This window comes from Talpa occidentalis, unplaced genomic scaffold, assembly GCF_014898055.3.
Source record: "Talpa occidentalis isolate TD23 unplaced genomic scaffold, MPIMG_talOcc4v2.1 talOcc4.12, whole genome shotgun sequence".
Taxonomy (NCBI): Eukaryota; Metazoa; Chordata; class Mammalia; order Eulipotyphla; family Talpidae; genus Talpa; species Talpa occidentalis.
The window spans coordinates 36,871,792-36,887,142 of NW_023601212.1; the positions used below are offsets into that span (position 1 = coordinate 36,871,792).

The 15,351-nt window shown below is 35.6% G+C and overlaps 1 protein-coding gene across 1 annotated transcript in view; it reads right to left on the reverse strand.

Moving 5' to 3' along the window:
* Window positions 1-15,351, reverse strand: part of DYNC2H1 (dynein cytoplasmic 2 heavy chain 1) — a 306,244-nt gene that overhangs the window by 73,229 nt on the left and 217,664 nt on the right. Inside the window, exons 87-89 of the mRNA XM_037507914.2 lie at window positions 11,617-11,692; window positions 4,402-4,610; window positions 2,183-2,287 (exon numbers count right to left, since the gene is read on the reverse strand). Of these exons, the coding sequence (XP_037363811.1) occupies window positions 2,183-2,287; window positions 4,402-4,610; window positions 11,617-11,692 (390 nt within the window). The remainder of the gene's footprint in view (window positions 1-2,182; window positions 2,288-4,401; window positions 4,611-11,616; window positions 11,693-15,351) is intronic.

The following is a 15,351-nucleotide window of genomic DNA, read 5'->3' on the forward strand; positions in this document are numbered from 1 at the left end:
AATGAAAAATATCATATGGTTTCACTTATAGGTGGAATATAGGGAAACCAACCAAAGGATCAGGAAAAATATAAAACTCACAGGCAAACCATAGAACTGAGGCACACAGCAGGGGAGAAGGAGTGAAAGGGTCAAAACAGGGGAGGGGAGAGCACAAGGGACTATGGTGACAGTTCACAGGTGCTGTGGTAGTGGGAGAATTATGGGGACTACACCTGAGGAGAGAATTCAAATATTTAATCAAAATGAACAATGTTGTAAGAAAATAAAAACAAAATAAAGAGAAACTGTGATATATATACTCATGGAATAACTACCCAGGTATTAAAAAGCTGAAATTGTGTCCTTTATGAATACATGAATGGAACTTGAGGTGATTATGATAAGTGAAATGTCAGAAGGTGAATGACAATAACTGGGTCACTCATTTGTGAAATATAAATAACCAAAGAAAATAAACTGATCAAATACAACAAAAATAACTGAAAACCATGACAGTTACTATGTGGAGGAAACTGAAGGGGCAGAAGGGTTAATATGATAGTTCAGTGGCACTGGAGCTTTAGTGGTTAAATGAAGTTATGTGTACATAATGAGATATGAAGTTGTATCCCTGAAATTACAGTAATGTTAATGATTGACAAACCTTAAAATACATCAATAGCAATATGCCTTTAACATCAGTGCTTAAGTGATTTCTTTGGGGACTCCAAATACAAAGAAAAGGAAATAAGAGGAACTACATCAAACTAAAAGGCAAACTGTACAACAAAAAAACTAACACCAAAGTGAACACACATAAAACTCAGTGCAAAAGATATTTGCAATAAATGTGTCCAAAAAAAGGTTAGTATGCAAAACATGTAAAAGTCACACAACTCAACAAGGGGAAAAGAAACAAACTGATTAAAAAATGGGCAAATGATAAAAATAGACACTTATCCATAGAAGCCATACATACAAACAGGCACATGGAAATAACTTCATCTCTTATTATTGGGAAATGAAAATTAAAACAGTAAGATATCACCTTAAACCTCTGAGAATGGATATTATCCAAAAGACAAGAAAGAAGTGTCAGAAACTATGTGGAGAGAATGGATCACTATTGGTGGGATTGAAAAATGGTGAAGCCACTATTGAAAAGAAGTATGGAGATGCCTTAAAATATCAAAAACAAATTTCATATGATCCAGTTATCCCACTTCTGGGTATATACCCAGAGAATAAAAATACTAAATTGTACAGATATATGCACCCCTATGATCATTGCAAAATTATTTACAATAGCTAAGAACTGGAAACAACAACAATGTATCCATGGACAGAAGACTAAAGAAGTTATTGTATATATGTACCTGTACAAACACACACACACATACGTACACACACACACACACACACACACATACACACACACACACTGAATGCTATCCATCTATTAAAAAAAAAAAGATGAAACTCTGCCATTTGCAATATTATGGATGGACCTACAGGGTGGTATGCTTAGTGAAATTAACCATATGTGGAAAGACAAATATTGTATTATTTCTCTTATATATGGTATATAGAGAAATCAAACAAATGAGTGATCAAAATGAAACAAAATAAACTTTAAGACTAATACCAAATAAGTGGTTCCTAGAATTAAAGGGTCATGTTGGGCAGGAAAATGAGGTAAAAGGGGTCAATTATATTGGGAAGAACAGAAATGGACTTATGGTGTTGAACTTAATGTAATACATACTGATGTGATATTCAGACATTCACACTGGAAACTCTACCGTTACAATGCAATATTACTTCAATAAAAAATAAACAGAAGCAAATTATATATTTACATATTTTATAAAAATATCAGTAATATATATTCAATTGTATAAATTACAATTAAAGTGGTCTTAAAATAAATTATAGGAATAAAGCAAATGTTTTGGATGAAACTGATAGTGTTTAATGTTATTGTGGTACTTTTTTTAAATAAATATATTAAGCTAGAACTATTTAGACACATTTAAGATTTATTTAAGGTAAGTCTAGAATCTCGTGTGCCATAAAATAAACCTTTTTAAATAAAATCTTCTGGGTATGTAATATTAAATAACCTTTAATATTCTTTTTTTTTGCAGAACCAGTAGCAATATATTTTTTTTCAAATAGGTAGATTTTCTTTTAAGAGTACCTGAGAACTGATCATGCGCTGGGATGAGCGAGCAATATTGGCAGGCAGACCAAAGAAACTAGGTTTGTCATCCTCTGGAAGTTTTTCAATGACAGCACGATAGTCCTAAACATAAAGAAGTAATGAAGAGTTTCTCAATAAAGATTAAACTTGTTACCACTGAAATCACAATGAATGGATGCTGTGAATTATTATTCACATTTTACATGTAAATCTTACTCTTAGTTTGTATAAAATTAACTCAGTTTTCTATGGGAAATGTACCTTGTTACCACTACTTATTCATACTAAAATTATTTGATACTATATTTTTTATCCCAACTACCCACATTCAAAAGATTGCTGAAGTGATTAAAATAAACTTATTTGAGTGACTATGCCTACAATGTATAAAACATTATGTTAGCTATTTTCAAGTAAGTCTTGGTAATTACTTTTCTTAATCTACCAAAGACTAATCTTCAAATTGCAGTTCTGCTAATGTCAGCATAAATATTTCAGCAATGTTTTTTAAAAAGTTATAGAAACCCCACAAACCTATAAATACATTCTGGTATATAAGCACTGCTTTGTAAATTGTTTTATTATTATGCCATTCCACAGAGAGTTTTCAGTCTGCGGGTGAGATGCGATAAAATACATTGCTAATCCATTCATTGATCCCAGGAATTCCTGTAAGAATTGCAGAGTCTTGATTTGTCATGCACGTATCTGAATAGTTATTCACTCATGACTTAGATGGAAAACTAAGTATAGCTATTGAGGATTTATTCTGTTAGAGTCCCCCAAAACAGGAATTGCTTGTTTTGATGAAGAGAGAAGTTATTCTGAGTCAGTTATCAATACTGGTATTGCTGGAGAGATACAGTTTCTGCCTCCCCCATCATCCTTTCTCATTTGTCACATGATTTATCTTACATGTGGTATATAGAGCAAACCCTTAAGTATTTCCAACAAAACAACCAGACTTCAGGAAGTCCAGAATCTATTAAAAAATGTCAAATTTTGGAAAGACATGTTTTCTTTGGAAAATTTTCCTCTCCTATAACTTGGCATTTATAAACTTCCTCAAGGTGTTTCTCTTGATGTATATGTGTACACATGTCTATGTATATGTGAATATACATGAATGCATGTTGCCAAGTATGCACGCAGTTATATGTGTTTAAGTCCAGGTGTGTGTGTTCCATTCTCCTGGGAAGCTTGGTTTCCTCCTTCCGCCTAACTCAATTACAAAGCTCAACACTGATTCTCAATCATCCCATAAATTTAAACCTATGTATACACTTTGTTCATTTCAAAATGACTGTGAAATTTCCTCATTTGGATTGACTGGAAGTTTTCTCTATACTCAGGATATACACTGGTATGTCTCCCTTTTTTTTTTTAAAGATTTATTTATTTATGCATATAAGAGCTAGTATGCAGGCCAGAGATGCAGAGAGTGAAGGGATTCGCCAGAGACAGAGTAGAGAGCAGAACAGGTGGATTAACTGAAAGACATTGCTGAGGGGAGCAGCAGGTGAGACAGGAGTGTGTCTCTTAAATAATAGACAGCTACCTCTCTAAACAGATTAATCCTCACTTGAACACAAAGGAATATATACATGAAGTGCCAAACCAGGCAAAACTGATCTAGGCTGTTATAAGTTGAAATAATGTACCCTTTGTGGGAAAGGTAGCAACTAGGAGTTCTGGAGAGACATGAATGTAGTTTTTTGATCCCAGTATTGGTTACACACACATTCAATATATAAAATACACTGAACAGGAGAGTTATGATATATACATTTCTGTGTGAATTTCATTTTTCAATTTAAACCTCATATCTTCACTTGCCTGTTCATTTATAAAGAGGGAACTCCATAGATACACCAGAGATCCACTTCTGGAACTGGGTTATCACTGAATACTCTCCTGCCTCTGAGGAAGGAGCATGTACTCCCATTCCAGACCTTCACAAATCTGACATTTTCTAAATTTTCCTTGGTTACTCCCTTCAAGATTTACCCAGTCTTTATATCCTATGCCAGTCAATTAATCTCTGTGTTAAACACCCAAAACTTTAAGACATCTAACTAGAGTTTAGAGAATCAGGCCATGTGTCCATAATAATGAATGATCATTAGTTGTGCATTTGGAAAGAAATAACATACCTGAGAATACAAGAAATGATTCAAGTAAGTGGTAATGAATTGAAAATGATTACAGTTACCTACCAAAATGCTGCAAGATTTTGGTAGAGTTATTGAATATGGAAAAACACTTTTCTTGTTCCTTTGGTTTATTACATCAATTATTGAAGAATTAAAGAACTGTTTCAGGTATGACTGAAGAACTCTAAGGTCAAAATAGTTATCTACACGTCCTCCATAAATAGCACTTTCCAGTAAACCATGTAGAAATTCCCACTGAATATCTTTGGTACCTGTAATTGAAAACACTTGTTAGTTTCACTTCTAAGATATTAGTAATAATCTTTAAACTATTCTAATATTTTCTAAAATATCAATTAAATTCCTGGCTCTAAATCTAAATGTATATTTAATTCAATCAAATTCCATAAAATACTTATCAACATTGACATTCTCATTATTACTGCTATAATCATATAATGGCTAATGTTGACAGATTATTTAAAAAGTAAAATTTCTCGCCAATAGAATCCAACAATACATCCATAAGATAATTCACCACGACCAAATAGGATTTATTCCAGGGACACAAGGATGGTTCAACATCTGAAAATCAATCAATGTAATCCAACACATCAACAAAAAGAAATATAAAAACCATATGATAATATCCATAGATGCTGAGAAAGCATTCAACAAAGTACAACACCCATTTATGGTAAAAGCCCTTGAAATTCTCCGGATACAAGGAACATACCTCAACATCATAAAGGCCATATATGACAAGCCCACAGCCAATATCATTCTCAATGGTGAAAAGCTGAAAGCATTCCCATTAAGATCTGGAACAAGACAAGGATGTCCACTCTCACCACTGCTTTTCAACATAATACTGGAAGTCCTAGCCAGAGCAATAAGACAAGAGAAAGACATACAAGGAATCCAAATAGGCAAGGAAGAAGTCAAACTATCACTATTTGCGGACGATATGATAATATACATAGAGAACCCCAAAAACTCCACAGAAAAACTAATTAAACTAATCAATCAGTTTAGTAAAGTGGCAGGATACAAAATCAATGCACAAAAATCAGTAATCTTCCTATACACAAACCATAAATCTGAAGAAGAAGAAATCAAGAAAACCATTCCTTTTATTATTGAAACAAAAAAATCAAATACTTGGGAATAAACCTAACAAAAGAAGTAAAGGACCTATACAAAGAAAACTATAAAACACTGTGAAAAGAAATAGAAGAGACAAAAAGAAATGGAAAGACATCCCCTGCTCATGGATTGGAAGAATGAGTATTATCAAAAGGGTCATCCTACCAAAAGCAATTTACAGATTCAATGCTATTCCAATTAAAATTTCAATGTCATTCTTCAAAGAAATAGAAAAAATATTGATGAAATTCATATGGAGCCACCAAAAAACCCAAATAGCCAAAACCCTCCTGAAAAAAGAAGGGGAATGGAGGCATCACTCTCCCAGATTTCAAACTATACTACAAGCCATAATAATCAAAACTGTATGATATTGGAACCAGAACAGATGCACAAACCAATGGAACTGAATAGAAAGCCAGCTCTATGGTCAACTAACCTTTGACAAAGAAGCAAAGAATATGCACTGGAGCAAAGAAAGGTTCAATAAATGGTGCTGGGAAAACTGGGTTGCTACATGCAAAAAAATGAAGCTTGACTACTACCTCACACCATGCACAAAAACCAACTCAAAATGGATTAAAGAACTAGACATAAGACCTGAAACCATAAAATATATAGAAGGACATATAGGTGAAAAACTACATGACATACACCTCAAAGACATCTTTACAGACACATCACCCAAAGCAGTGATAGTGAAGGCTACATCAAATTAAAGAGCTTCTGCACAGCAAAAGAGACAACCAAAACAAAGAGAAACCCCACTGACTGGAAGAAAATTTTTGCACACAACACTAATGATAAAGGACTGATGACAAAAATCTGCAAAGAGCTGATGAGACTCAACAAAAACAAAGAAAATAATCCAGTCAAAAAATGGGCAGAAGAGCTATAAAGAAATTTCTCTGAAGAGGAAATGCAAATGGCCAACAGGCATATGAAAAAATGTTCAACATCACTTGTAATCAAGGAAATGCAAATCAAAACTACAATGAGGTACCATCTTACACCAGTGAGAATGGCACACATTAAAAAAACTAGCAACAACAAATGTTGGCGAGGATGTGGAGAGAAAGGAACTCTCCTGCACTGCTGGTGGGAGTGCAAACTAATCCAACCACTATGGAAAGCTATCTACTAAAGATAGAGCTTCCAATTGATCCAGCAATTCCACTGCTAGGTATTTACCCAAATGACACAGAAACAGTAATTCCAAAGAGCACCTGCACCCCTACGTTTATAGCAGCACAATTTATAATAACTAAGCTTTGGAAACAACCCAAATGCCCAAAAATAGATGACTGGATCAAGAAGATGTGGTACTTATACACAATGGAATATTACTCAACATTCAAGAAAGATAAACACATGCAATTTGCAGCAACATGGATGGCGCTGGAAGGGATCATACTTAATGAAATAAGACAGAAAGAAAAAGAAAAATACCGGATGATCTCACTCATAACGGGAATCTAGAAAACCTAAATAAGGGACCAGACCAGGAAAAAGAATAAGTATAAGAAAGAAAAAAATCAAAATCAACAAACAACTATGAACCAGAGACACACTTTGGGGGTGGGGGGTGTCGGGGAAAGGAGGGATTTGGGTCAAAATCAGGGGGTTGCAATTGTATGGGAAATATAAAAATAAAAAAATATTGTTAAAAAATAAAAAGTAAATAAAAAGTAAAATTTCTCACGTTTCACATGCATAAAACTCACTTAAACTTCACAACAGAAAAGCATTAATATCATCCAATTAGACAGATGAAAAAAATTGATGCACAGTAAAGTTGAGTCACCAAATTCAATGTCACACAATCCCTGGGATAAAATATTCTGAAACCAGAACCATGTTCTAGTGCCTCCAAAACTTGAAATTCTTTAGCAACATATCTAAAACATAACTTTATACAATGATGAAAACTCAATACATAAAGTGACTTGGTTAATAGGTAAACTGTAAAACACCTTTATACATTAGTCTTCTAAATATCATGATCTTTTTATTTTATTTTTTTTAAGATTTATTATTATTTTTTTAATTTATTTATACAAGCACTGGGTACAGTCAGAAGCACGGGAGGGTGAGAGAATTCACCAGAGCCAGAGTGGGGAGCAGAGCAGGCAGGACTGAAGTACACTGCTGAGGGGAGCAGCGGGCGGCAGGAGAGGTCTGCGCGCCATGTGGGACCCTCCTCCGGTGGCCGGGGAGCAGCCGGGGATCGAACAGGCGCCGCAGAGGCCGGGCAGCTTCGCAACCCAGCGCTCAACCGCTGCGCCATCAGGGGAGGCCCTAAATGTCATGATCTTTATAGTCAGTTCTGCATTTCTATTCTTGTAGGAGAGAAATACAGTATTTAAAAGCATAACTAGACTTTCATGTATTATTTCATTTTGTAACAGAGACATCTTTGTAAACACATTTCAGTGGTAATGTTAAAATTTAAGAATTAAACCTCAGGTCTGTGGTAAAAATAGGAAACAATTATATTTAAAGTAGCGTGATGATATCACTACTAGCATTACTAGCTTATATCTACTTTATTGCTATAAAATTCAGAGATAATTACGACTGGTGGCAGTAAACTACCTCCTGCAAAACAAGGGAACCAATAGTGTAGATGACTAAGTTGTTACTTGTTGATATCTTACTATCAAAGTGGCTAAGCAGCTATTACAAGGGGCTTCACCAAGTCTCGGTTTTCTAATTCTACCTTGATGTATACTAAATAATATTTTAGGAATGGACATGTCATTCATTAGTAGGTCACCACAACATAGAGACATTAATATATACAAGAAGACATTAGGTGATATATTTTACAGAATTTTTGTAAGAAAATCATATTTTCCATCATCTACCCATTTTTTTCAAAACAAGTTTTTTTTAGGATGAAATAAAATGAACACAACTGAAATTACAAAATAGCAATAGAAATATTGCTAGATCATTCAATATATTAAATGTACTAAATGTTAAATGCTTCATTGTGACTTTTCTCATTTATACTTCTAAAAAAAAAAAAATTAACCAGCTGAGTCAATGTCTACTATAATGCCTACTTTACAGATCAGGAAACTCAGGCTTAAAGTTTAAGAAACATATAGCATGTCTTAGAGCTACATAATCTCTGTACCAACTGTTCACTTCCTTTGGAACTTTGTTTTCTGAATTCAATTCTACAAAGACAGAGTTTCCTTAATATTGGAAAATTTTATAATCATAAGATTACACAGTTAGACTTTTACCATGAGAGTCAGTATCATCTGGAAGTACCTGCCTCTAATTCACAACATTTCAATGTATATAAAAATCATGTGATGCAATAAATTCCATCACACAGTTGAAACACAATGATAGACAAGCCATTCCAATTCTGTGTCTTGGTTTTCTCATATTAAAAGGGCACTTCTAATATCTGGTGATAATTGTGTCATAAAAATCTAGCAAATATTCAAAAACACTTTGGAAAATTCTAAGTTTCTACACAAACTAAATTATTAGTATACATCTTCCCCCAAAAAAATCTGTCAAAAAAATCAACATTAAAAACAATAGCCCATGGAAATCAGGAAAGTTATTCCTCTGCATGGAATGGGAAAATTTGGGGTCATGTGTGGGAAGGAATAGGGGAGGTGCTTACTGAGAATTCTTTTTATTAATTTGGAACTAATTATATAGGTTCAATTTATGAAAGTTTATTGACTTTTATATTATGTGCACTTCTCCGAGGTAGAAAAATTTTAAATAAACAAAAATTGGAATTCTCTTTGACATGAGTTAATAATGAACAAATGTAATATAGTTACATGTAGCCACCCAAAGACACAGCACCATTATTCATGATCATCTCAAACTGCCTACATGTCCATCAAGAGAAAAACTGAAAACTACCCAAATGTCCATCAAAATAAGTAAAATAATCACATAATAAAATAATCACACTGTATATAGCACTGAGGATAAATGTACTACATACAATACTATAAATGAATCTCTCAAATGTAACATTAACTCAGAGAATGTAAAGACTAATATAAAGAGCACATGAAGCATGATTTGTTTTACAAAAACAGGCAAAACTAATCTATATAGTTATGTGCCTGGTATTTACCAGAGAAGCAAAGCAAAGCCGGGGTGTGGAGGGGGGGTGGGGGGTGAGGAGGTGGGGGAAGTTGATGGATAGCAGTGATTGGATGGCAATATCAGATAGAGTGGAATCTGAGGTATTGGTGCTGTTCTGTTTATTGATTAAGGTGCTGGCTATGTGACTGTCTAGTTTGCAGACATTTCATTGAGGTGTAATCTTATCAGTGATTTTTGTATGTGTATTAGACTTTATTTCAAAGTTTTTATAACCTCATAAACATTTAAATTAAAATGGTACTTGACCCACTTCTTAGGTGTTACTCCTTATCCTTTTGCCAAAAACAAGTTATAGAATTACTGCTGATGTTATTAACTTGACAAAAATAGTCAAGTATCTACTACAGGTTAGGTCCTGCTACAGAACAGGACATACATAATAAACAGATCAAAGACTTTGCTTTAATGCAGATTACACTCTAATGGAAGAAATAAAATAAGAAAATAAAATCACAAATAAAAGAATATCAAATAATGTGCATTAAAACAGTATAGCAGAATAAGGGGATAAAGAATAATTAGATCACTTGAGATATGGTGGTAATGAAAACTTTCCTGAAGAGAATAGATTTAGCTGAAATGTGAATGATAAGAAGACAAGCAATTAAAGGTTTGGGAAAAAAGTATTTCAGAGAAAAAGAATAACATCTACCAAACCTCAGGAGGAACAAGTCAGACTTGTTGGAGAAACAGAAAGAGTGGAGGGAGCCCAATGGACTATGGTGGAGGACTATGCCTGCCTTGAGTAGGCTTTGGGGTGATAACATACATCTGAAGGGGTGTACTCCTATGCCCCCAAGCCATATACAGTGTTGTAAACCAACTAATGTTATGCCAATGAGAAAGAGAGAAGGTGGGGAGGAAGAGGCAGGAAAGAGAGGGAGAGGAGAGAGAGGAAGGGAAGAGGACAGGAAGGTAGACAGGTAGGCCAATGTGGCTGTAGGTTTGAAATGGGGATTATATGTTATTGGGCTTTTATATAAAATCATTTTCTTTACTGGGTAAAGAATGTTTGCTAAAATGGAAATAAAGCCAAGGAAGATACTATTGTTTGGACTACCAAGGCACTGATGAAGTTGAAACAAGTGAACAGAATCATAATGCTGTGGTACATGGAAGGGAAGGCATGACAATGCATGAGAGGTTTATGAGTGAGAAAAACAGAAGAATGCAGAGTGATTCATAGGTTTTAAATTTGGACAACTACATGAATGGTGATGCCATTTGTTGAAATGGGAAAAAAGGGTAGGGGGGTTGTTTGGGGCTGTCAGGTAGTAGGGAGACAAGAATCAAGAGTTCTGATTGGGAAATTTTTGAGATTCCTACCAATAGACTATCTTCCATCCATCACTACTGTAAACTCTGATGAACCTTTGCCTAGACCCTGGGCAATAAACTTTCAGGGATTGAAGTCTTTTTTTTTTTTTTTTAAGATTTATTTATTTATACAAGAACCAGGGTACAGGCCAGATGCGCGGGAACGTAAGGGGATTCACCAGAGACAGAGCGGTAAACAGAACAGGCAGACTGATGAAATACACTGCTGAGGGGAGCAGCGGGCGCGACAGGAGAGGTCTGTCATGTCATGTGGGACCCTCACCGGCCCCCAGGGATTGAACCGATGCTGCAGAAGCTGCTGCGGACAGTTTCACAGCACGGTGCTCAACCCCCTGTGCCACCAGGGGAGGCCCTCAGGGACTGAAGTCTTTCCACAAAGTGAAGACAAGGTTTTTCTAGCATCCTGCTTCCTGGGAGCTACAGATCAACCAGAAATCTACGGGGTTATATCCAAAAAGCACAGTCATAATAAAAGGACTCTCAGATAACATATCTATGGCAGAAAGCACATAAAACTCAATAAAATGAAAAAGTGTTTTTATGCTAGAAAGTTAAGTCACTCCTGGAGAAATCATGTTACTTATAACACTTCCAAAAAATGTTGTTAACTACTGAGACAAGAATTTCATGATTAGAACTTACCATTAAAAAGTCTATCAATAATGTTGTACCCAGCCCGAAGATCTGATAAGGAAAATTCATAAAACTTGGTCCAACCCTATCAAAAGAAATTTTTAAAATATTAAAAAACTATAAGCAATTTTCAAGCATGTATGTATGCATCATTATCTTTACAATCAAACAGGGCAATATATGCAAAAAAGACAACTTTGAGAATTTTATAACAGAAAATATCTCTAATTTAACAGAAAATTAGGAAAAAATGAATTTTGTGGACCTCCACAAAATGCAAAGGACTTTACAATACAATAGCTTTTTATCACGTAAGTTTTGGTAATATAGTTACGTAAAAAGTGAACAGATGGGTATAGCAAATTTTTGAACCTACATACTATGTACACACATTTACAGTTTTATAATTTTATACTTCAGAATTGTGAATTTTCTCCACAAACAGGAAAACAAATATTTCATAAAAAACTTTAAAGGCCCAAAGGCATACAGCATTGTTTTCTGCATATCTGATTCACAAAGCATTCATGACGGAACTAAATAAAACCATTGACCTACAACTAATACTTACAAACATTTGTATTAAAAGAATATTTATAGATATTTATATGTTGTAGAGAATATAAAATGATTAAAAATTTTAAAATTACTGATATGAATACTGTTAAGGAATATTGATACTTTCATTCATTCTTCATATTAAACACTTATTATATGTCAAACCCTGGGAATATAACAAAACATAAATAATCCCTGCCCTATTTCTATAGCTTTCACTAACATACAGGAGAGAAAGGAGGCATGGGATGGAGATAATCACTCAAATATCTGTTTAATTACAAACTGGAATACATTTGATGGAAACATAATTGATGTATATAAGAAAGAAATCTTGCCTAATCTAAGAAGAAAGGGAAAATCACCCTGGTAGAGTACAGGGGTTAAAAAAAAAAAAGAAGACTGAAGTAAATAGAGGCTAAGTAATTGGACAATAAAATTAAAGAATTTTTTTACTGGATTTTATTGGAGGGTGAAGATACCAAAAAGAGATGGAAGAATGACTTGTAAGCTTAAGGCTAATTCAAATGATGATGTTATTCACCCACAAATAGAACACCAAAGGTTACTTTGACATACAACTGAAATAGAGAGGGAGGCTAAAAAAGGGGAAGATAGGGAGAACAGTTGGAGAGCTATGTTGAGAAAGAGCTTGACAGATTCAAAGACCATAAAGAGGTCCAGTGTGACTGAGGTAGAGACAGCTATGGGAAAAGGAGGCTGAAGAAATAGAGGAATCTTTCCTTCTGGACCCAGTTAAGAAATCTGCATAATTTCCCTCAAATAAAACAAAGAGCCATGAGAGGTTTTAAGCAGAGCGGTGGGAAAAAAAACAACTTATATTACATATTAGGAAAATATTTCTGGACTCCACCCACAAAATGGAAGAATAGAGGGTCCAAAATCAACCTCTCTCCTAAAAACAACTAAAGAATGACGAACTGATACGAGCTCCTGGGAACACCCACACTTTGATCTGGCTGTTCCACAGGTCCTCTCCAGGGAGTTCAAGAGCTGAAGAAAGATCCCATTCTCCACAGTCATCTGCTGTGCTGGGAAAGTCATTCCAGTTGGCCTCCACAGACACCTCCAGGGCTTATCAAAATCCTACTCTGTGCAACAGAGACTCACAGAAACCCCCAGATTAACAGCCTGACCCCAACACCAGCAGTCAGTGCCCTGGGAGTAGACAAAGCCTGAAATGCAAACTTTTTTACAATTTTATTCCCCCAGCCGAAATTCAGAAGGACACAACAGCTTAAGGTGGAAGAGCATCCCACTCAGCCTTTTGGCACCTTACAACATGCACGGGCCACAATACGCTCTATAGCTCCTAGGAGAGCACAGAACTCTAAGTACAAACTGTTTTTTTTCCCCCCCCTGGTTCTTTCTCTCTCTCTCTTTTTTTCTTTTTCTTTCCCCTGAACTACAACTTTAAAGGAGCTAGCCATTCAACACAGACTCCAGGAAGAGCATCCCACCCAGCCTTACAATGTCCCCCAGGGGACCAGGCTAAAACAGCAGCCACCAGCTCCTCAGGAGCTGAGAGTTCTGAATTGCAAACAATTCTTTTTTTTTTCCCTTTCTTCTCCTTCTTCTCCTCTCTTTGTTTTCCTTCTTCTCCATCCTTTTTTCATATTTCTCCTTCCGTTCCTTTCCTTCCTTTCCTTCCTTCCTTCCTGTTTTCCCAAGTTGCAACCCAGAGGGAACTAACTGTTCAATATAGAAGTGCATCCCACTCAGCCTGCAGGCATCTCCCAGCAGACTGGGCCCCAACTTGGGCCTGGTGATATATTTTCCATATATATCAGAGACTTGGCTACCACAGGCTGAAGTTTTGGATTTCATTCCGTGTGGTAGGGGTTGGGCAGGCTGGGACTCCTGGGAAAAAAAAAAAAAATCACTGTTCTAATCAGCATCTGCCACAGTAGATGGGAATCAAGATAGATGCTGAGGGAAACCCCTTCCCTCAAGCGCCAGTGGTCCCTGATGCCCTGTATGCATGTCTGCCCCACCTAACCCCTACTGGCATCAGCTAACCAATAGATGCATGCCCAGTGGGGAGCTACAGGAACTGCCCTCATTCAACCCCAGTAGCCCCAGAAGGAGCACCCAGAAGTCCAATCTGCCACAAGTAGAAATCTAGTTGATGGGAGCTAAGGGGAAAGCCATGGGAGTCCCCAACCCTGCCTTGCCCACCAGCCACGGCAACCAAGGCACCAAGAAGATACATCCACACTCCAGTATGAGTGCCAAAAGTTCATGTCCACCAGCAGAATGGTGGTCCTATGTCTAGAACAAACAGGAAAACAAACATCCGGGAGAAAGAAAAATACAAATGGTCAAGCAAGCCCTCGGTGGAACAGTACACTGCAGAAAGAAAGTCAGCCTCTGGAACCCCAAAACACTGATTCAGAAGAATTTCTCTGCCTGAGAGATAAAGAATTCAGAATAACCATAATGAAGAAACTTAGAGCTGAGAGGAAATGTAGAAAACTTAAAGAGTGAAATGAGAAATAAAATCACCAAACAGAAGATTGAGATTGAATCCTTAAAAAAGAAAATAAAGATAACACAGGATGTTAAAAGATCAATGGAGGAGCTAAAAAATTATGAAAAAAGCCACAAAAATAGAATAGATTGAGTGGAAGAATGAATCAGTAATCTCAAAGATACTGATAGAAAAAGAATTGAAAAGGAAAGTGATAGAAAGGAAAAAGAATGAATAAACACTAAGAATTATCTGACACCATGAGAAAAGGAAATGAGAGTTAATAGGAATCCCAGAAGAAGAGAATAATAAGGCAACTGAAAATCTATTCAAGGAAATAATTGAAGAGAATTTACCAAATCTGAAACAGGAAATGAAAACACACAGAAGCTAGAAGGACACCAAACTATCATAATGAAAGGAAAACTACAGCAAGATGCATAATAGTAAAGCTTCTGAAAGTCCAAGACAAACAAAAAATAATGAAGACAACTAGGGGGAAGAAACAGAAAATATATAAAGAAAAACCAATTAGGCTGACATCAGACTTCTTTTAAGAAACACTACAGGCAAGAAGAGAATGAAGCAACATATTCAAAAAACTATAAAAGAAAAAAATGGCAACCAAGAATACTTTATCCTGCAAAGCTTTCCTTCTTCTATAATGGAAAAATAAGGAACTTCCCAAACAATCT